The 21,680-nt window shown below is 62.0% G+C and overlaps 1 protein-coding gene across 3 annotated transcripts in view; it reads right to left on the bottom strand.

Moving 5' to 3' along the window:
- Positions 1-15,004, bottom strand: part of DOK7 (docking protein 7) — a 33,881-nt gene extending 18,877 nt beyond the window's left edge. The window contains exons 1-4 of one of the 3 annotated variants that reach the window (XM_061191062.1): positions 14,951-15,004; positions 14,833-14,878; positions 4,682-4,912; positions 2,446-2,646 (exon numbers count right to left, since the gene is read on the bottom strand). In XM_061191062.1, coding sequence (XP_061047045.1) covers positions 2,446-2,646; positions 4,682-4,912; positions 14,833-14,878; positions 14,951-15,004 — 532 coding nt within the window. Of the gene's footprint in view, positions 1-2,445; positions 2,647-4,681; positions 4,913-14,832; positions 14,879-14,950 lie in introns of those variants that run through there. The other 2 variants (XM_061191063.1, XM_061191064.1) reach the window with 2 other exon arrangements.
- Between the last annotated feature and the right edge of the window lie 6,676 nt (positions 15,005-21,680).

The raw sequence follows: 21,680 nt of genomic DNA, 5'->3' as shown, positions 1-21,680 counted from the left end.
AAACCAGCAGAGCGGCGGCAAGCTTGTCCCTGGAAGAGAACGGAGCCCAGTGGGACCTGCCGGGGGCAGAGGGTCGGGACGGGCTGTCCTAGCCACCCACCACCGTGTTGGGCCACTGTTGACCGGGTGGGTTTGGCCAGGGGCCTCCAGACAGCCTGGAGGGGAGATGAGGATGCCCAGGAGGGACTCTCTCTCGGTCCAGGGTCCCTCAGCGGGAGGGAGAATGTCCGGCCTGCAGCCTGCAGGTCAAGGCAGATCCGCCCGGGTTTGTGGACGGAGCTAACTCGAGGCCTCGGGCAGAAGCACCAGGGCGGCCCTGTCACGGTTCAGGCTGGGGACCCAGGGAAGGCACAGCGGCGCGAGGTTCAGCTTCTGCCTCGCACGAAGCGCTGCTCCGATGCCTGGAATTGCTGACGATGGCAGAAGGAGCCCACCCACACCAAGAGTCGGAATTTTCAACTCTGAGGCCTCCGGGGAAAAATATCCAGAGGGCTCTATTACATTATGTCCGGGCAAATAAAACGGTCTCCAGGGAACCGGTCGTCCTGGCCTGCCCCCGCTCGAGGGCACACGCCAGCACCAACCCCAGGTCTGAACCCCAGTCACAAGCCATCCTGTCTGAGCCTCAGCGCTCAGGGATTCCACAGTTCCAGCCAGGACGCTGGTCTCTCCCCCCACCCTGCCCAGGGTGCCCCCAGCAGCTCCAGGGCCCCACATGGAGGAGATCTCGGAAGGGAAGGGCCGCCACGTGCCAAGTACACGGTGACCTGCGGCTCCCGGCCAGCCACGCAAGGGAGGGAAACAAAGCTGGGCCAGGGTCCCCTGCACCACCCGCTGCTGTCACCTCTAGTGTACCAAAGACGAGGTGGCCCAGGGCTTGTCCAGCAGAAAGGACTCTGGCCAATGTCCCGTGCGCCCTTCCACAACAGCCCAGGCAGGCAGGCCCTTCCACAACAGCCCAGGCAGGCAGGCCGACAGCTGTGCTCACCCCTCGCTCCTGCTCAAAAACTCCAGGTGGGAAATGCACAGGCCCAGCCGCGGTCAAGGCCCTTCAGACGCTGGCTGCGGCCACCCCACCAGCTCCAGGGCCACTGCGCCAAACTGCCCGCCCCAGTGGCCCACCTACGCCTCCGCTACATCACCCCTCCCTGCCTCTCTTTGCCTCTCCAAGCTTTTAACCTCCCCCAAGCCCAGGACCAGGGAGCATCATACAATTCAGTGGCTATAGACATCTTGCTGCCTTGAGCAGGAACTTGGCCCTCACCTGCTTGTTCACCTGTTTGCTAAGCGCCTTTGAAGCTCACATCTTGTCCCCTCAAAGGCAGGGCCCTGCGGGCTGCCCGGCTGGGCCGGATCAGCCTGTCCCACCTCACACACCCCTTGCGGAATGAGGGGGCCAGATGCCCAGCACGCAGCACCACCGTGTCCTCTGTCCAGAGAAATCCAGGCATGACCGGGGCCCCAGAGCCAGGTGGACCCCCATCCTGGCCATACCGAGAGTGTGCCAGACCTGCGGTAGGCCCTTGCCATCTTCGTCCTCTCATGAGGCTGCGGGTGGTAGAGAGGGGGGCGGTTAATGCCCCTTTACAGGGGTGGGGAGGTGGAGAGAGGTCGCCCCCCGCTTAGAGCCTCCATCCACCCTGCACACGAGGGAGGGGCCGATGATCCCCCTGACCAGGGTCCCAGGCTGAACGGAGGTGGGGATGCACAGCCCACAGCCCAGCACACTGACCGTGGCCCTCGAGGCCGCCCAGCTGGTCAGCAGGAGGCACTCGGCCGGCCGCGAGCCCGGGGAGGCCACGCAGATAGGCTCGGCCCCTCTGGAGAGGAGGGGAGGGACTTCTCGCTCCCTGTGGTTACAGCAGGTCCACAGCGGCCCCCAACTCGGAGAACAGCAGGCTGGGGGCACTGGAACATCCCCCACTCCCACCACGCCCCTCCCGGCCTGGAGGCCGGCTCCCTGGAGCTCGGACACCACCTCGGCCCTCGGGACCCCTGCCTCACTGCTGCGCCCTCGCATTTGGCCCCCACCTGTGACGTCCGGCCTGGGAGGGCCGAGGGAGCTGGCGGGTCCACTACGGAGTTTCTCAGCACATCCTCAATAAATGCATCTATTCTTCTTCTTCCCCCTTTTTTTTTTAAAGCCAACCTGAGCTGCTCTGATGCTCTGTGACCTGGGATGTAGGCCCATGAGCTGCCTCCGGGTGGCCCCTGCAGGGGCTTCCTGCGGGAGGGTCCCTCCTCTCAGCCTCCAAGCACCCACCCTCCAACAGCAAGAACAGAGACAGCTGAGGGTCTGGGCTCGACATTAAAAGACATAACCCTGCCGTGTCCCCGAGAGGCCAGATGCAAGCAGGAGGGTCGACTCTGAACCGCGGTTGGGCCGGGAAGCCGGGAGGTCTGGGGCTGCCCGCGGCCCAGGGTCCCCACGGCCCACATACTTACAGTACCCACACCTGGTCCCTCCTTCAAAGATGAACCCGCTGGGCACGGCCCCATAGCGCCGGAGGTCCGACAGCTTCCACTGCCCCGTGACGGCCGGAGGGACGTCCCTGGCCACGACGAGGATGTCATTGCAGAGGTGCAGGGTGGCGGGTCCGCTCTCCAGCTTGGTGCCGGGAGCCACGGTCACGTGGAACCTGTGCACTGAGGGCAGGGCAGGGGCGAGAGGTCGTCGCTGGGGCAGAGGCGGGGGAGGGGCGCGCAGCATCCCAGGGTCGGCTCAGAGGGCAGGTCTGCCCCGCCCCGCCTCCCAGCACAGCGTCCAGCCCCGAGGTGGCTACACTCACCTCTCCCATCCTCAGGGGGCCCCCTCCCCATCCTAACTTGGCCCCGGCGAGCTCCAGTAAAAGCTCACATGCGACTCCTGGTAGGTCCGCAGCCTCAGGACTCCTGTTCACAGCACGTCCTCTGAGAACCCCCGCCAAGGGTAGCTGCTGTGGTCCCATTTCAAAGATGGGGAAACGGAGGCCCAGGAGGCCCAGCCTCCCGTTGGTCCGTGGAGAGTCTAAGGTCTGCCTCAGAGCCCAGACTGACCGCAGGGACGCTCGGGAAACCGTGGACCCCCTTCCCCCTCCAGTTAGGGGTTCTCCCTGGTGCCGAGCAGGACAACTTGCTCCCCGAGATCTCATCCACTACCTCGGCTCGGCGCTTTGCCCCTAAAGCCCCTCAGGAGGATGGTCTTCTCTCCCCAGATGGCTGCCACCTCGGAAGAGGGTGCACCCCCGAGTAGCCAGACCCAGGAGTGGACGGCGGCCTACCCGCCCGTGCCCACCAGCCTCATCTCCAACCCAGAGGGGCCCAGTCCCAGCCCCACTTCCTCCTCCCTGAGCCCCACCCAAGCCCCTGCAGTGGGGCGTCGAGGGGCTCCTAGGCAAGGAAGCCCTGAGGGCCTGCTCTGCCCGGCCCAAGGAGGCTGGGGGTCACCGACCCCATCAGTGTCCTGGTGATTTCTGTCAAGGTGCCGAGACAGGGTGCCAGCTGCCTCTGTGCAAGGGCCCTGCCTGCCCCGTAGCAGAAAAGGAGCCGTGCCCTGAGCCAGGCTGAACTGGCGGGAACCCCCAACCGCAGAACTTTCTGGAAAGGCGTGGCTCTTCCCTTCTGCCACTGCATCCCCTCACTGAGCCGTCCACACGTCCCCAGACTAGGGGACTGCTCTGGGGGCGCCCGGAGGTGGGAGGGGCCGCAGCCCCCTAGCCGGGCTGGGCTGGGGTGAGGTGAGAAAGGCCCTTCCTTACCTGGGCACAAAACAGTGGCCAAGATCACTGACATTTTAATGATTACTTAAACAACAAAAATTAATGCAAAGAGCCCACGGTGAGTGAAACAGCAAATGCGTAAATCGAGACCAGGCTGGCTGTGGCGCTGGGGCAGCTGAGGACAGGAATGTCTGAGGGTGGCTCTGAGCCCGGCTTCACTCTAAATTCTGACACTTTGTTCGTCACGGGCTTTTGGCTTTAATTTTGAATTTTCAAAATACGGTGTTAAAATATCACGGGTTTCGAGATAAATTAGGACGTGGGGATTAAAATATACACACTACTATATATAGAATGGGTAAACAACAAGGACCTACTGTATAGCACAGAGAACTATACTCATTATCTGTAATAAATTATAATGGAAAAGAATATGAAAAAGAATATACGTATATGTGTGTAACTGAACCACTTTGCTGGACACCTGAAACTAACACAACATTGCAAATTAACTATACTTTAATTTTTAAAAATTTTTTTTAAAATATCATGGGTTCTGATGGCTCAGCTGGGGGCCCGCCCGCCTCTGCTCACACAGCCGGGTGGGCAGCGGGGCTGAGAGGTGGGCTGGGTCCTCCCCATCTCCCAAGCACACTCCCCGCACCCCGCTACTCCCCTTGAGGGACACGCGGGGGATGGCGCTCCCGACACCGCACCGCCCCTCCTGCCCCGGCTCTGGGCTCAGGCAGCCGCCCGCTGGGGCTAAAAGCTCTAGTTCAGATGAATGGGGTCAAGTTAGGGAGCTCAGGAGGGGCCAGCCCCCCAGCCCCCCTCCCCAATTGCGGCCGAGCGGAGGGCGCTCAGCAAGCACTGGTCTCCATGGCCTGGAGTCGCGTCCTGGCCTCTGCAGCCCGTCGGTGAGGCCCGTGGGACGCTTCAGGACAGAGGCTGGGCCCTCGGAGCCCTGCACCGGTGTCACTCACCCTCACCCAGCGCGTGGCGGATCCGGGCGTCCCAGGCGCACATGGCCTCCCGGCTGTCGAAGCCCAGCATGATGGCCTGCGACAGGCAGACGATGGCCAGCGTGTGGGCCAGGCCCTCGTAGGGCAGGCCGGGCTCCAGGCCGCAGATGTCCTCCAGCGCGAGGCTGCTGCGCTCCCGCATCCCTCTGGCTCGCTCTGACCTGTCCTTGTAGGCCAGCATCAGCAGGCAGTCTGCGGAGGGCGCGGGGGGCCGTCAGGCATGCCGGCCCAGTTCAGCTACCGCCCGGGTCCCCAGCATCCCCTCGCCCGAGAGCCTGGGCCCCAGGCACGGCCCCGGGCAATTCCCCGGCCACCCCGCACCTCCACCTCCTCTTCCCCGGCCACCCTGCACCTCCACCTCCTCGTGTGCAAGAGGGTGACCCCACCCACAGGGCCCCAGGCCACACAGCGGAAGTGGGCTCAGAACACACCCTGGCTGGCCCGCCCACCTGACCCTGGCCCCCAGCCAGGGCCTCCACCCTGCCCCAGACCCTGGGGCCACAGGGGCCACACTCAGGCTGCTGGCAGGACAGCACAGAGCCTGCCCGGGGACTCAGGCCTCCCACCTCGGCCCTGCAAGGGTGGCTTCCTGCCACACCCAGACCCACTTCACCTCCTGGATTTCTCCATTTCCAGGGTGTGACCCGGACTCCAGCGCTGGGGTCCCTCTGCCAGACCCAACACGAGCCACCCCCGAGACCCTGCAGGCAACGTGCCTGAGTCTGTCTCAAGTTCCCATTTCCCTCAACACCCTAATCGCTGCGCTGGTATCCCCGCCGCTCCTGGCCACCTGTGTGGCCCTGGCGAACCGCCCGAGATCAGAGGACAAGCGTCCCTCCTAAGCACGCCCACCCCGGCCGCCCACCCCGGCCACCCCAGCCGCCCACCCCGGCCGCCGCCCGGTCTCTGATGAGGGTGAGGAGTCCGGGGCCTAATGTAAACACCTAAACACTGAAGTGTCAGACAGCCCTGAGCCCCGCACCGGAGCTCTCGACGATCAAGCCCCCTCGCCCGGGCAGGAGGGGACAGAGGGGCGGGCGCAGGAGGACGTCGCGGGATGGAGCGATGAACTGCTTCCCCCCGCCCAACCCCCGAAGCCTGGAAAAGCAGCCCCACAGACCCAAGTGACAACCAGATCCCAACGAGCTTGACTCAAGACTCATCTTTGCCACCAGACGGAGAACAAGGGTGGTGCCTCCTGCCTGTTTGCCATCAAACCACAGTCACAGCCCCTTCCTTATGAAGGCAGAGGTCGGACAGTCTGTCCCGGCCACCCACCTCTGCCGTCGGGCGTGAAAGCAGCCCCAGGCAGTACATAGACCAGCCTGGGTGACTGGGATCCGACACGCCTGTATTTACAAAATCCGGGGATTGTGATGGGGGAGCTTCACTTCCTATCTGAGGCCCTGTTTGTAGTGTTTGAAATGCTTATGTCAGAAAAAAGCAAAGATGTTCTCATTTTGAGGGAAACAAACAAAACCCCAGAACCCACAAAAACCCATCTGCCCACCCAAGAGTTCCAGCGTGTTCTCTCCCGAGCATGGCTCCCTTAGGAAACTCGTGGCCCGGCCCGGAGAGAAATTAGTCACACACGTGGCATGAAGGGCATGTGTTGTTATGGAAGCGTTCCCTGATGTGTCACCAGAGGCCCAAGAGGTAAAAGCCTGGGGAGGCGGTGAGCACAGAAGGACTCCCAGTAAAAATGTGTGTGGACAAAGGGAAGCCACCGAGGCAGCTAGGGAAGGGACCACGGGCGTGAGGACAGCCCTGCCAGCCACACGGGCTGCTCCACCCCCAGACACGCCAACCGCCTCCTGCCACTCCTCTCCCCAGGGAAGGCCAGCATCTCTCGGTGGCTTTTCTAGGTAGCTGTCTGCCCCCTGTCTATTTCTTGTCTCCCCACTCCCCACCCTGGAAGGTGAGCTCTTGAAGGCAGGCCCTCTTCTGCTGGAGAAGTGACAGCCCCATCACCTGGCACAGATGAGGGTGAGGGCCTCTGTCACAGGAAAGACCATTCGCTTTAGTTGTGGCCTTAACAGCAAGGCAGGGCCAGACTGTCACCCCTTTGCTCTAGGAGTTATGCTCCCAGTGATATAGCCAAGAGCAAGGTCCATAACCCTTTCTGTGAAGAGTCAGACAGTAACTGTTTTCGGCTACGTGGACCACGCAGCCTCTGTCACAACTACTGAACTGCGAAAGTAGCCACAGACCACACATAAGTGAATGGCTGTGTTCCAATAAAACTTTATAACAGAAACAAGCAGCGGGCCGGCTTCGGCTCAGGGCCCTGGTTTGCCGACTCGTGGTCTAGAGTCTAGTTTGCTACGAGCCCCTGTGTCGCCCCATAGCTTCTCATGCTCCTCAGATGCCTCCTGCTGCCAAGCAGGTCTTGCCACCCTGGACGCCTGCACTTGCAAGGCTGGTTTGGGGACCTACATGCAAGAGCCAACATGTGTCCCCGAGACCCTTTTCCCTGGGCCGGTCCAATCTTTCTGGATCCTGGCTCTATCTGAAATGCAGCTCACATCCTACTCCTTACATGTCCACGTCCTGACCCCCCCAAATCTGCAAACATGACCTTATTTGGAGAAAGGGTCTTTGCAGATGTGAACAAGGTAAGGATCTCAAAATGAGTCACCCAGGATTTAGGGCCACGCCCTCCACATGGCCTTAAATCTAAAGACGAGTGTCTTGGGACTTCCCTGGTGGTGCAGTCGTTAAGAATCTGCCTGCCAATGCAGGGGACACGGGTTCAATCCCTGGCCCGGGAAGATCCCACATGCCGCGGAGCAACTAAGCCTGAGCGCCACAACTACTGAGCCTGTGCTCTAGAGCCCACGACCCACAACTACTGAGCCCACGCGCCACAACTACTGAAGCCCGCACACCTAGAGCCCATGCTCCGCAACAAGAGAAGCCACCGCAATGAGAAGCCCACGCACCGCAACAAAGAGTAGCCCCCGCTCGCCGCAACTAGAGAGAAGCCCGCACGCAGCAACGAAGACCTGACACAGCCAAAAATAAACAAATAAATTTATAAAAAAAAAACAAAGACGAGTGTCTTTATAAGAGACAAAAAAGGAAACACGGATGCACAGAGGAGAGGCCACGAGAAAACAAGTCACAGAGTGATGTGCCCACAAGCCCAGGAGACCTGGAGTGGCCCGGAGCCAGAGGAGGTGGGAAGGATGCTCCCCAGCGCCTTCAGCAGGAGAACGTTGCTGGATTTTGGACTTCCAGCATCCAGGACTGTGAGAGAGCACATTTCTGTTGTTTTAAGCCCCCCAGTTTGTGGCAATTCATTACTGCAGCCCCAGGAAGCTAACACACCCTCGGCGTCACTGATTTCATTTTACATATGAACAGAACGGGGTGAGGGACACGGCTGTGTGACGAGCTCCCACCTTCTGCCTGGTGGAAGCTGCCCAGAGTCACAGCCCGGGTTACGGCTGGAGCAGCTGCGGTCCCCCCCTCACCCGGCACCTCCCAGCCCCCCGCAGTGGGCTCCGTTAGCTGAGGAGGAACACCACTCCTGCGAGGGGCGTGGCTGGGGCCCTTCGATGGGCAGCTGCTCCACCCCCTCTCCCTCCCCATCACTTCGGGCCATGAATTGATCCTATTTTTAAAACCTATTCTGTGAGGAGTGCTGTTTAGTGGAAAGCTGTTCAGTACCAGGCACCGGAGAAACAGAAATTCTCGGGTCTGGGCCTGAGACAAAGCAGGTGGTGCCCGGGAGAGACAGCGCCAGTGCCCCCAGGGAGCAGGGACACCACCAGCCCTTCCTGCGGACGCGCCACACAAAGGGACACGGGAGCCTGCACTGACTGGCCAGCTCCACAGGGGACCCTCGCTGGGAGCAGCCAGTGCTGCGCCCCTCGCAAGAAGCCCAGCAAGGCTGGTCACTCGGCGAGGGAGCGTCACTGGCCTTCCCACCCCGCGCCCCGGGCCACCCACTCACATGGCCGCTTTCTCTCCACGCCGGGCCGCGAGGGCCTGAGGACCCCGCTCACGGCAGCACCCATCCAGCCGAAGTGCGGAGCTGCAGGGGCACAGCCAGCCTGCAACCTGGCCCTGGGCGCCCGGACTCCAGGGGCAGATGTAGCCGCCGCAGGGCCTGGGCGGCTCGCTGCCGGGGCAGCTCTCGGCCAGTGGTGGAGGGGACTGGGGTCATCGTAGTGAAAGGAGGCACGGATGGGGCGATGGCAAAAGCGCCAAAGATTAAACCAAGGGGGTGCATGCAGAGGCACACGCACAAACACACACTCCTGTGCACAAGCACGGCCACACACTTGATCACGCGTGCGTGCGCGCTCACACACGTGCTTCCACAAGCACACCTGCACGCTTGCACATACACACGCGCACACTCCACCACTATGCACGGGTGCCACAGTGGGGACCAGCTGACCCGGTTCACGTCCCACATCCGCGTTTGGGAACCCGTCCCTCAGCTCTTAGAGCCTTTATTTTCCATCTGAGAAATGGACGCCACTCAGCCTGCGGAGTCAAGGCACCAGCACAGCCCCCGCCTGGCACACAGAGGCCCTCGGTGAATGCCACACGCCAGCAAGCACAGAGCGGGATGAGCAGGGACCTCGGCCTTGGCCCTGGGACATTCCCCACCACCATGAAACCCAGTGGAGCGCGCCCGCCTCAGGGGTCAGCCCACCCCTGCCCTCTTCAGCCCGTAGTGGGCCCTGCTCACCAAAAGGGCCACTGAAAGACCCCCAGTGGGGCCCCTCGCAGCCCACCCCACCTCCTTTTCCGTCCCTCAGCAGGGCGGCCTCCCCCATAGCCCTCAGCCCAGTTCATTCTGTCATGAGCAGCCCGGGGACCCAGGGGACACAGGCCGGCTTCTGCGGAGCTGAAACCCAAGAGGGGAGACAGTCAAACGCTGAAAAAGTCGATAAAGAAGAAAACTCTGAGGAAGAGCTGTCCAGGGGACCGCATTTGATGGCAGGGGTAGATGGCATTTGGGGGTGGACGGCATTTGATGACAGCAGCTGTCATGGGGCCTGAGCACGGGGGTCAGAGACTCTCCCAAAGGGACAACGGACTCCCAAGGGATATAAGGCGCCAGCCTGGCAGCACCTCAGGGAACAGCATTGTGCTAGAGGGAACAGCCAGTGCAGAAGCCCAGAGGCAGGGACCCAATGGGCAGGGCTGGCACAAGCGGAAGGGAAGAGTGATCCGAGGTGTAGGCGGGCTCCAGCCAGGTGGGCCTGCTGAGCCAGGCCAAGGCCGCATCCCAGCACACCAGGGGCCCTGAGAGCTGTGAGCAAAGAGGGCCCAGCCTGGCTGCGTGTGGCGAAGGGACACAGGGTGACAGCAAAGCTCCAGGCCCCTGCAGCTGTCCAGGCCAGAGAAGCTGCTGGCCTAGGCCGAGCAGAGGAAAGGGGCCCAAGGCTAGGCTCTGCAGTAACCATGGTGACAGCGGGAGGGGCCTTCCCTCTACGGAGGCAGCGCTAACTCATGGGACCTCTTGGTGGGTGGATGACGGGGTAAGGGAAAGGAAGAGGAGGGTGATGCTGGATTGGGGAGGGGAGCTCCTGGAGAGGGGGTGCGGGGCCGGGGGCAGGGGGTGGGGTTGGGGTTCTGTCCCGGACACGTGAGCCTGAGAGGCCCATCAGACGCCAGGCGGCGTGCACGCAGGCAGCTGGACACACGCGTCTGAAGATGTAAAAATAACCATGGAGTCAGTCATGGGCACTCAGAGGCGTTTACAGCCCGGGGCCGAGAGCCTGGGGAGGGCGGGTGGCCGGGAAGAGGCAAACCTCCGGGCCTTGTGGGGGGCAGGGGGAGCCGGGAGAGGAGACGGAGGTTGACACCCACCCACGGGACACAGCCGGAGGAGCGGCTGTTGGATTTAGCCCTCGGAGGTCACCGTGACCTCGGGCAGTGCCTTCAGCCAAGTAGCTGGGCAGCGGCCTGGGGGCAGCCGAGCACGGGGGATGGGGGCTGCTGACAGCGCCCGCCAGCCGGTGCCTCAGGCTGAAGCCCAGAGGGACCCCCTCTGACCCACAGGTCCAGGCCTGTTCCTGATCCAATTCGGGGGGAAGCGCGTTCACTGTGTATGCAGGGCGCAAGGGGGCTTCACGGGCTCCCACAGGCAGGCTACCCCAACCTCGCCGGCAGCCGCGGAAGCGGACGGTGCCCCGGGCCCAGTGCACGCCCACCACCCGTCCACCCTCCCCAGGGACCAGCTAGGACTCGTCCAGGTCACACAGTTGGTCCGAGCAGAGGCGAGACCTGAGCCCAGGTGCTCCGATTCCCGGTCCGGAACCAGGGGCTGCAGGAAGCCCTGGCCCCCTCGTCGAGGTCTCCATGGGGACGGGATGGCTGGCCACCACCCACACCCTGTCCTTGAGTGCCTGCCCAGCCCGGGACTGAGAAGTCATGCCCATTCCCGGGGGACACGGCCGATCCAAGGCCAGAAGGTGGGACCGGAGAAGGGACCCTCCCCACCATCACCACCTGGGACCCCCAACCTCTCGGAATGCGCCCACCTTAGTTAGCAGAGCTGCCACTGCACAGGAGAGGCACGGGCACAGGCCAGTGGGACAGCTCAGGCGGCTTAAGGGGCAGGTGTCGCGAGGCCCCGGTTCCTGGGCAAGTTTGCAGGGCCCAGATGTTGCCGAGAGTGGCTGGGCTCACAGCACCTCACCTGGCAGGTCCCAGCCCCTGCCAGGTTGCCTGTGAGGGGTGATGCTGAGTCAGGGACCCTCCCCTCCAGGAACTCAGCACCTGGACTGAGGGCAGGGTTAGGAAGGGGGTACTGAACTAATACCTCACCTTCAGTGGCAGGAGCAGGTGCTGACCTCCCAGCTGGCCAAGGCGCTGGGGGCAGAAGGCAGCACCCAATCATTTGTGGGCCAGACCCCTTGGGTCAGCAAGTCTCAGCCCCTGTGCCTATAATGACCCCCCAAAGGCCCTGCCAGCTCCAGGAGTCAGGGTCCCTCCCAGTGGCTTTCCTGGGCTGAATAAAGCCCCAGCAGCTTGCACAGGAATTGGTGAAGCAGGGCCCTCGGAGCGGAGGGCCGGGAAGCCGCCCTGGCTGCTCAGGACCCCTCTGGGTGCCTCACCCGTGGGTGGGCCGCCCCCTCCATGGGGCAGCCACGCGAGAGACACCCCTCCCACCATCCTAAGCCTCAACCCGGGGAGGAAGAGAGGGGCTGCCCAGGGTCACTAGGGGTGGGCCCAGATCACCCTCCTCTCAAGGGAAAGGATCCAGGCATGAATTCTCTGGCCAGGACAGAGGTCGAGACCCCAAGGAGAACAATCCCACTGAAGTATTACTGCCTTTTATAAAGATTGTTACTTCTTTCAATAAGAGGTTTTCCCTTTCATCTCTTTAAGTGAGGACACGGGGGCGGGGGGAGGGGGAAGCTGGGGCGAAGTGAGAGTGGCATTGACATATATACACTACCAAATGTGAAATGGATGGCTAGTGGGACGCAGCCCCATAGCACAGGGAGGCCAGCTCGGTGCTTTGTGACCACCTAGAGGGGTGGAATAGGGAGGGTGGGAGGGAGACGCAAGAGGGAGGGGATATAGGGATACATGTATAGGTATAGCTGATTCACTTTGTTATACAGCAGAAACTAACCCAGCATTGTGAAACAATTATACTCCAATAAAGATTAAAAAAAAAATCAGAGCTTTTCCTTCCTTCCACTAACTAAACTTTATTGTAAGAAGAATAAGTGGTCCTAGTTAAGGAAAGCGAAAACAGGAGAAAAGACACAAAGCGGAGAGGGGCCCTCCTACCCCCCGCCCGCCTGCAGCCCCTGATTCCCTCCTAACCTCTCCTTGTGGGCCCTCCTGGGAAGGAAATACTTTTCAAAAACAAGAGTCCTGGGTTTTCATGACGAGAAGGCAGGGCAGCCCCTCCTTTCTCCTTCCCAGGCTCCCCCTTGGCTGCAGCCAGGATCTGAGGAGTCTTAGCTGTGGGGACCCCAAGTACAAGGACCTGCCCCCAATACCCAAGGCCACCCGAGGGAGCTGGTCTTCAGGATAAGGGGGGCCAGGCGGCTGCACCCCTCCCAGCCAGGCCCCCCAACACACTAGAGAGGGGCCAGCTCATCAGCTAAGGGCCAGGGAGGGGAGAGCGAGGAGGGTCCAGAGCCTCTGACCCGTCGGGGAACCACGGCCACTGGCACTGGCCAGGAGGGAGAGGGAGGGCTGGCGAGAGCCGGGCAGTGGCCCGGCGGGGTCAGCTTGGCAACTCCGCCTCAGGCCAAGCACTCATAAGAGGATGACCGCGGCCCTCGTGCAGTGTGAGGGTAAAGGGGGCGCTGCTAAGATGACGGCACTGACAGCGGGGGTTCTGAGACCCTGGGGACCAGGACGTGAGATGCAGGGCTCAGAGTGGACAGCAGCCCAGAGGGGCCGCGTGTACCTTCCACCACCCCTAATCCCCTCCCGCCCCCAGTCCCCGGCCGCGTCCTGCCCGAGCGCCTTTCCCCTCTTCTCCGCGACTTCCCCTCCGGTCCAGCCCTGGCGCCCCTGCAGAGGAGGCTCTTCCCTGACGCCCCCGGCTCTCTACCGCTGGGCTGCACGTGGTAAGACCCAGGAAAGGCCCGATGACCACAAGCCCACTTACAGACTCAGAGTCTACGGTGTTGAGGACCCACTGCAAACTCCCCTGCAGTGCACGAGGGCCCCCTCCACAGGTGTCCTCCAGGGCCGGCCAGAGCTCACCTCTCAACCAGCGCTCTCGGATACTGGCATAAAATCCACCACCAGGGGCTGCAAATCACTACCGCCCCTACCAAGAGGGACAAGGCCCACCCCGGGACTGCTCTTCGGGTGGGCCACCTGTCCCAGAGGCCCGCACAGGCCCCGGCTAACCACCGTCCCAGCAAGCAACCCCCAACCAACAGCCAGCCCCCTGCCTCGGGCCATAGCCTCTTGGGTCAGCACGGCCTTCGTCCCCGGCTCTGCCACCCTCAGCTGGCCGGTGCCTCCATTCCCTGCCGGCTGGGGCCCCCCGTCTCCCCAGCTCCGACCCTCCCCCACCCCTACCAGGCGTCCCTGAGCTCCCCAGGACTAGGACCCCACAGCTCCAGATGCAGGGGCTGGGCACGAAAGACGGATCGGATGCACGAAAGGTGCACGGAGCCCAGGCCCCCTTGCACGGGAAGCTGAGGCCCAGACAGGAGGTGAGTGTGTCCGCGGCCAAAAGCAGACCCTTCTATCGCAACCACGAGGCTCTCAGAGCCGGCTCAGCGGAAGGGATGGAGGAGGGGACCCGGGAGGGGCGCAGGGAGGGCGCCCTCCACACCCTGCCTGGGAAATGGCAGACACCCCAGGCGTCCCGGAAGACTCTCGCGCAGCCCGCACGTGTGAGGCAGCGTGCGCTCACACCCCCAGCATCCCGCACAGACCTCCGGGTGCCTGGCCCGGCTCCAAGGCACCTGTCTCCGGAAACAGCTGCAGCGGCACAGCCCGGACCCTCCGGCCGCCGAGCTGGAGATGCCCGGCTCCGGGGCTCCAGCGGGCTCCTCCCGGCCGGGGCGCCGGCTCTGCCCGGGGGGCTGGGAGGGGCCGTCCTCTCCTCCCGGGACGGATCCCACACGCAGGTACATTTCACTCTTCTCCGCTCCCACCTGGCGGCCCAGCCTCGGCTCCACCCGGGGAGGCTGGAAGGGCCGCCTGGGGTCAGCGCTGCCCGGAACACCCGTCCGCATTTGGATTCAAAGACACGACTCAATCCCCAACTGGGGCAGAACTGTCTGGGATGCTCTCTGCTGCGTGATGGGGGAGGGAGCCAGGACAGGCTCCTGCCCTTTCGCCCCTCGGGCCTCCACCGGCTCCCGCAGGCCCCTCCGAGCCTCAATCCGCCCTTCTGCCAAGGGGGTTCCCGCCCCGGGCCTGGAGTCTGAGATGACGGCTCCCGGGCCCGGTGCGGTCGCGGGAGGGTCCCGCGTCCCGGCGTCCGCGGCAGGCGCAGGCCGGGGCGAGGCCGGAGCGCTCTCCGGTTACAGCCCTCGGCCCCGGCGCCGCCGGCTATTTCGGGCGAGCTGGCCGCGCTCCGGGCCGGCCGGCCGCAGGAGGCCGCCGCCGCCCGCCCCGCGCCCCGCGTCCCGTGCCCGCGCCCCGCGCCCGCTCACCTGCCACCGGCGACGGCTTGCGCAGCACCAGCCACCTACTCTTCCACTGCGGGGACAGAGGGAGCGTGAGCGGCCGCCCGCGCCCCGCGCCCGCCCCGCGCCCGCCGCGCGCCCCGACCTTCTTGCCGTCCCGCAGCTTGACCTGGCCCTCCACCAGCGCCGCCTCGGTCATCTTCTGTCATGGTTCCCGCGCGCCCGCCGCGCCTCTCCCCGCCGCCCCGCGGCCGCCCAGCCCAGGGTCACTTTCAAAATAGCTCCGGGAGGGCCCTGCGCCGGCCGGCGGGGCGGGCGGGGCGGCGCGCGGGCGGGGCCGAGGTGCGCGCCCAGCCGGCCCTGCCCGCGCCCCGCCCCGGCGATGCGCCCCGCGGCACCTGAGGCCACCTGAGCGCCCTCCGGAGCCAGGCACACCGCGGGGCTCGGCCGCTGGCGCTCCGGCACTGCTCACGCCGGGGGTGGGGGGGGGGGGTGTGGGGAGCGGGCTCCCCTCCAAAAGCAAAGGAAACGCCCGACGGGAAGGGGGCGTCCGCGCGTCCAAGCGCTTGGCCCAATTTTAAAGTGCGCCTCAACCGAGCTGGCTTCGCCCTCTGGCACCTGTCCCTCCCACCACCCCGAGCTGTCACCAGACACCGCTGACCACAGAATGACCGTGGGTCGACCCTGGCCGAGACATTGCCCCGCCCCCCAGCCCCCTCTCTGCTCCCCCCAGACCACCCCCACTCCCCAGGCAGGGTGATGGAGGGGGGTTCATTCACATCCCCTGGCAGCAGGAATCCCAGTGCAGGTTGCTGCCCAATAGTGAGTGGGACCACAATGCCGCAGTCTCCCTGTCTGGTTCCCCCTTCCCCCCGGGGCTGAGAGCTATCCCTCCAGGCAAGGATGGCACAGAGGTTCTCTGCTGCTCTATAAAGGCCCCCTGAGAGTCCCCTTTGCGGCGGGGGAGCTCTGACCTTCTGGATTTCCCCTCCTCCACCCTGTAGCTCCAGTCTAGCTGCCCGAGTTCTTTGGGAACCCAAGTGCTTGGGGGACCTGGCAGGTCTACATCTCAGACTTCAGCCCCCGTCTCTAAGACGACCTCTGACATTCATGCCTTCAGGAGCATCCAACAAGGTAAGGGGTCAGTGGCAGAGATGGGGGCAGCACCCTAGAAAAGCGAGGAGAAGCAATGTACCCTACTCGAGGTCCCACCCTAAGGAGCTGATGTCCCGGCAGGGAGGAGAGGGGAGGGCTCAGTGGTGTCCTGTTACCCTGAAATCCGCATGGGCGGGAACAAGTGTGTGCATCTTCATCCCATCCAGGTCTTGCCTCTCACGGAGGAGGAACTAAGGCTCAGAGCTGCGGGCGCCTCCAGGACTGAACCACGTTGGCTGAGCCCCAGGCAGGGCACAGGATCCGTGGGGGCAGGCAGAGCCCTGGGCTGGAGTCCCAGCTCAGCAGCCACCATGCTGGGCACAGAGAGGGCCAGGTCCTTCCTCCCTGAGCACCCACTCCCCCTCCTCACTGTCCCTGGGGAGCTGAGAAGGCAGGTCCCTGGTGGGCACCAGCTTGATTCAGATGCCCTGGGGATGTCTTGCCAGGGCGTAATGCAGAGCAGCGGCACACCAGGCCCAGGAAGCAGCTCTGTGTCTCCTGTGTCCCCTCCTCCAGCACCACCTCCAGCGGCACCTGTGCAGCCACCAGCCGCCTTCTGCCGAGCAGTTGCCCGACTACAGAGCCCCATTCATGCTCCCCGCACATCTCAGGCCCCCAGGGGCTGGCCCAGGACAGCCGGCGTGGAGCCGGGTGGCGCTGGGGGCTGTGGCCACCAACACATCCGCCGCCCCAGGCGCCTGGCACTTGGTCATCCCCGCAGGGAGGGTCAGTGCCCTGCTGCATTCCCGAGCGCTGGACCCGACCCAGGCTCCTGCCATGCCTGGCAGCTGCACCTGCTCCCACACTGGCCCGAGAAAATGCGGGCCGCTGTGGAGACAGACGGCTCCCCCCGCCCCACGCCGGCTACTTAGAGGTGGGATGATCTTCCTGCCTGGCTCCCACTCCCAGACCCTGGGTGGGCTCCTGGCCTCTCTCTCCTAAGTTCCTGCTGTGGACCGAATGTTTGTGTCCCCACCCCCCAAATTCATGTTGAAGCCCAACCCCCAAGGGGATGGTAAGAAGAGGTGAGGCCTGTGGGAGGCGATGAGGTCACGAGGGCGGGGTCCCCAGGACTGGATCACTGTCCTTATAAGAAGAGGCACGAGGGACAAGTTCCTTCTCCTCACCCACCACTGAGGACACAGCCAGAAAGCAGACATCTGCACGCCTGGAAGAGGGCTCTCACCCGACCCCAGCCAGGCTGGCATCCTGATCTCTGACTTCCGGCCTCCAGACCCGTGAGAAATGAATCTGTGGTTTTAGCCTCGCAGTCTACAGTGTTTTTGTTACAGCAGCCCGAGCGGACTAAGACAGCTTCCCCAGCTGTTGCAGCCAGAGTTGCTGCTTGCAAGTGGCAGAAGCTGACTCTGGCCACTGAAGCAGGAAGGAATTTGCTGGAAGAATGTCAGGCGTCGGGTAGAACCCAGGGGAGGTGGGGATCCAGCAGGAGCTGCAGGAGGTCGGGCGCCAGGGGAGCACAGCCACGCTCCCGAGACCGGACGCCACTCCCGCCCTGCACCACTGCCCTGCCGGACTCCACAGCCACCTGCCAAGAAGCCCCCGACCATGGGTCAGAGCTGTACCACCGGCTGGCCACACGGCCATGGGCGCTGCTGCTGGACATCACTGCCAAGGACACTGCCACCACTACCAGACTCCATGGCCCCAGGGCAGTGTCACCCCATCAATGGCTCTGCAGCCAAGGGACCTGCCATCAGACACTGCACCTGCCACTCACCACCCAAATGAACTTTAACAATCACACGACTTTTCTGGCCTGTTTCCTCTTCCAGCCTGACGTTATTACGATGAGCCCCTAAATGAGATGATGTATGTGAGGGTCTTTCAAAATGATCACGGGTTTTACAGACACAAGGGAATGATGGGGACCAGGGGACAGGCCGCCTTGTCTTGTATCTCCAGGTGCTCAGTGAGGCTGGAGAAAAACACACACCAGCTGATCGTGGCAAACACTATGCCTGTGTCCACCCGAGCGACACCCTGTGTCACTCGTTTTACAATTCCCAGCTCCCCTCAGCTAGGTGGGGCCATATGAAGGGGGCTCTGGCCAGCAGAGTGGGAGGAGGTGATGACTGCCACCTCCCAGCCCTGCACGTCTGCCACCCTCCTCATTCACTGCATGGCGAGATGGAGTCTTATGGACCCAACTGTGTCCCTGCTAATCCATCTGTTGAAGCCCTAACCCCCAATATGACTGTATTTGGAGATGGGACCTTTTTTTTTTTAATATTTAAATATATCTTTATTTATTTACTTGGCAGCACCAGGTCTTAGTTGTGGCACGCAGGATCTTTTAGTTGTGACATGCGGCATCTAGTTGCCTGACCAGGGATCGAAGTGCAGAGTCTTAACCACTGGACCACCAAGGAAGTCCCTGGAGATAGGATCTTTAAGGAGGTAATTAAGGTTAAATGAGGTCATAAGGGTGGGCCCCTAATCCCATAGGACTGTGGCCTTAAAATACAGGGAGAAACACCCGAGCTCTCTCTCTCTCAGCACACACACAGGGCAAGGCCGCGTGAGGACACAGCAGGACAACGGCCGTCTGCAAGCCTGGAGGAGAGGTCTCCCCAGAAATCAACCTTACTGGATCTTGATCTTGAACTTCAACCTCCAGAACCATGAGAAATTTCTGTTGTGTGAGCTCTACAGTCTGTGGCCTTCTGTTACGGCAGCCCGAGCAGACTGGTACAGAGAGTGTGGGAAGGTTGAATAAAAGGCTGCAAATGCCCCTCACCTGCACCCACAGCCCTTGAAACGTGACCTCCTCCCGCTGAGAGGTGGCGCCTGCCTCTCTACCCCGGAATCCGGCTCGCTTTGAGCAGCTCACGTCCGCTCCTTCTCTGGAACCCGGCCACCACCATGTGAACGGGCCCAGGCTAGCCTGCCGGATGACAGAAGACGTGTGGCCCCGGTCACCCCACGGCCTCAGCCAAGAGCCAGACAGCCCCCGGGGGCAGAACCGCCTAAGACCCACTGACGACCCAGGTACGTGGTGGAGCCGGCCAGGCGGCGAGAAGCACCCCGCCAAGCAAGGCCACGCTTCCAACCCCCCCAGCATCGTGAGCTCAGTACGGGGCTGCTTGTTCGTCACTGCGTTCGGACGCCATCGGTGTCATCGAAGCAGCATTGTGATACACAGTGTCTGGAAGCTCTGCAGAGAAGGAGCCTGGACCCCCGCCGAGTCGCCACGGCCAAGGGCACCAGCAAACGTCCAAGCTGAGCAGGAGTCCGCACACAGCAGGCAGGATGAGTCGGGGAGAGGCCCCCACACGCACGTGCTGTGGTGAGGCCGCAGCGCAGCAAAGACAAAGGCACGAAGGCTGCCGGGCGGGGCTGGGGGGAGGCGGAGTTATGTCAAGAGAACAACAGTTCGACTTAAAGCAGATTTCTCGACAGGAGTGACAGCAGACAGCGGAACACCACCCAAGTGCTGACAGAGAGTAACTACTGATGTGTGAGGTGAAATGCCAAGCGAACAGCACGGACAGCTTTATGGCAACAGATGTGGAAATGGAGACAGATACACTCACGAAAGTGTAAACTTCTTAAAACTAGCTCAAGAAGAAACAGCATTCTCAACAAGTCCCAGAGTATTAAAAAATGACTCAGTAGTTAAATAACATCCTGTAAAGAAAACACTGGGCCCAGGGAATTTTATAGGAGATTCTACCAAACTTTCAAAACACAGATCATTCCAGCTTTCTGCAGCCCTCCAGTGGATCATGAAAGAAGGGACATTCTTGAACTCATTCTATGAGATCAGTATAGCCATTCACAAGAGTATAAGACAGTCATTCCAAGAGTATACGAGAGGAAAATTACAGGCCAATGTCACTCAGAAACGTAAATGTAAAATCCTAAACAAAATTTAAGTAAATCCAAAAAAAGCTTATAACAAGTATGACAGAGTGTGTGAGCCAGGGTCCCAGCAGCTGACACTACATTAGGACAATTCAAGGTGGATTATTCACAAAGGTGTGCTCTTGGAAGGAACCACACCTTTGTACATAAGGGGCACAGTACGTGACTGTGTAGCCCCGGGCCAGTTAGAGAGCCGTGGAACCACCTCTAGACCTGAGGTGGGGGGTTCCCTGAACCATGAAGGGGGCGTCATTTACATCTTGGGAGGATCATGGCCTTCAGTTAAGGGATCTGGGTGTATCCTTTGCTGGGGTACCGTCACAAAGCACCACAGACTGGGGGCTTAACCAACAGAAATTGTCTCACCGTTCTGGAGGACAGAAGTCCAAGATCAAGAGGTCAGCAGGGCTGGGTCCTTCTGACGGTTGTGAGAACCTGCTCCAGGCCTCTGTCCTTGCCTTGTTGATGGCCATCTCCCCGCTGTGTCTCTTCACATCATCTTCCTTCTATGCATGTCTCTGTGTCCAAATTTCCCCTTCTTAGGGGAACGTGGTCGTATTGGATCAAGCCCCACACTAATGATCCCCTCTCTAAAGATCCTCTTTCCACATCAGGTCACATTCTGAGGTCCTAGGGATTAGAACTCCAATATATGAACTTGGGGAGGACACAATCCAACCTATAACACTGAGGTGACCCCAGAAGAGGGAGCCAGGGAAATCAACACCCCAATCTCACACTTCTCCCTCCTCTGACCTCCTGCTGGGGCTCCCCCAAAGGGCACAGGAGCCCACTGACACAGCCCATCAAGATCAGCCTATGGGGCACAGGGCAAGGTGGGGAATAAATCTGGAGAAGCTGATGGAAGGTAGCTGGCTCCCACCCTGACTCAGCACGGCTCACTACAGGAATGCAAGGTTGGCTTGACGTTAGACCATCTATAAATGCACGTCACCTCTTTAACAGATCCACACTCAACACTCACAGGGCAGGAGGTCAGGGAGAGCTCACGTCAGGCAAAGGTGCGGTGGGACTGAAGCAATACACTTCCTGGAGGCCGAGAACAGGCGGTCAGAGGTCCCAGAGTCACGAGTGGGAGCTGCCCCACCCTCCATGCTCCTGGGGCACCAGCACCAGCCTCTGCTGCCCTGGCTGCGGTCAACGTGGTGGGGCTCCAGCAGCAAGTCCAGGTCCACTTAAGGGCTCTGAGCCCCACCCCCGGCATGTGGGGCGATGGGCACACACACTGTTGTCCTCCCAGTGCCCGTCTCTCTTCCTCCGGCTTTGCTGGGGGCAGTGCATGTCCCTGGTGATTTGTCTGGTCCTGTCATGACAATCCTGTTCCCTGCCCTCCCGGCCTCCTCCGCAGCTGGGTGTGGCCATGGGACCCCATTCAGGCAAATCGCTCTCGCGTGACCACGGAGAGCGACTGGGAAAGGACCCGACCGGTCAGGCCTCTCAGGGCTCCAAAGGCTGAGTGAAGGGGGAAGGGCGGTACGGGAGAGAATGTTCTAGGCAGCAGTGGCAGCAGCTTCAGCAAGGGCCCTGGTCAGTTTCACGGACACAAGGAGGCCGGAGTGGTCAGAGTGCAGTTGGGGGGCAGAAGAGGGGCTGGAGGCAGGTGGAGTCAGACCCCACAGAGACTGGGGGTAGGCTCCCAGATGGGGGGGTGACATGGAGGAAGCCCTGGCGTGTCACCGGGACAGGCGGCGAGACCCGGTCCAGGTGGGGCTGTGGAGATGACAGCAGAGGGGAGTAGGGACTGTGGGGAGAAGGACCCCACCCTCTGGGCTGCTCTGGGCAGGGGCCCCATGCCCAGAGCAGGATGGGTGGGG

Source organism: Eubalaena glacialis, chromosome 5, assembly GCF_028564815.1.
Source record: "Eubalaena glacialis isolate mEubGla1 chromosome 5, mEubGla1.1.hap2.+ XY, whole genome shotgun sequence".
Lineage (NCBI taxonomy): Eukaryota > Metazoa > Chordata > Mammalia > Artiodactyla > Balaenidae > Eubalaena > Eubalaena glacialis.
Note: the sequence above shows the minus strand (reverse complement) of the source record. Positions and strands in the feature narration are given on the sequence as shown.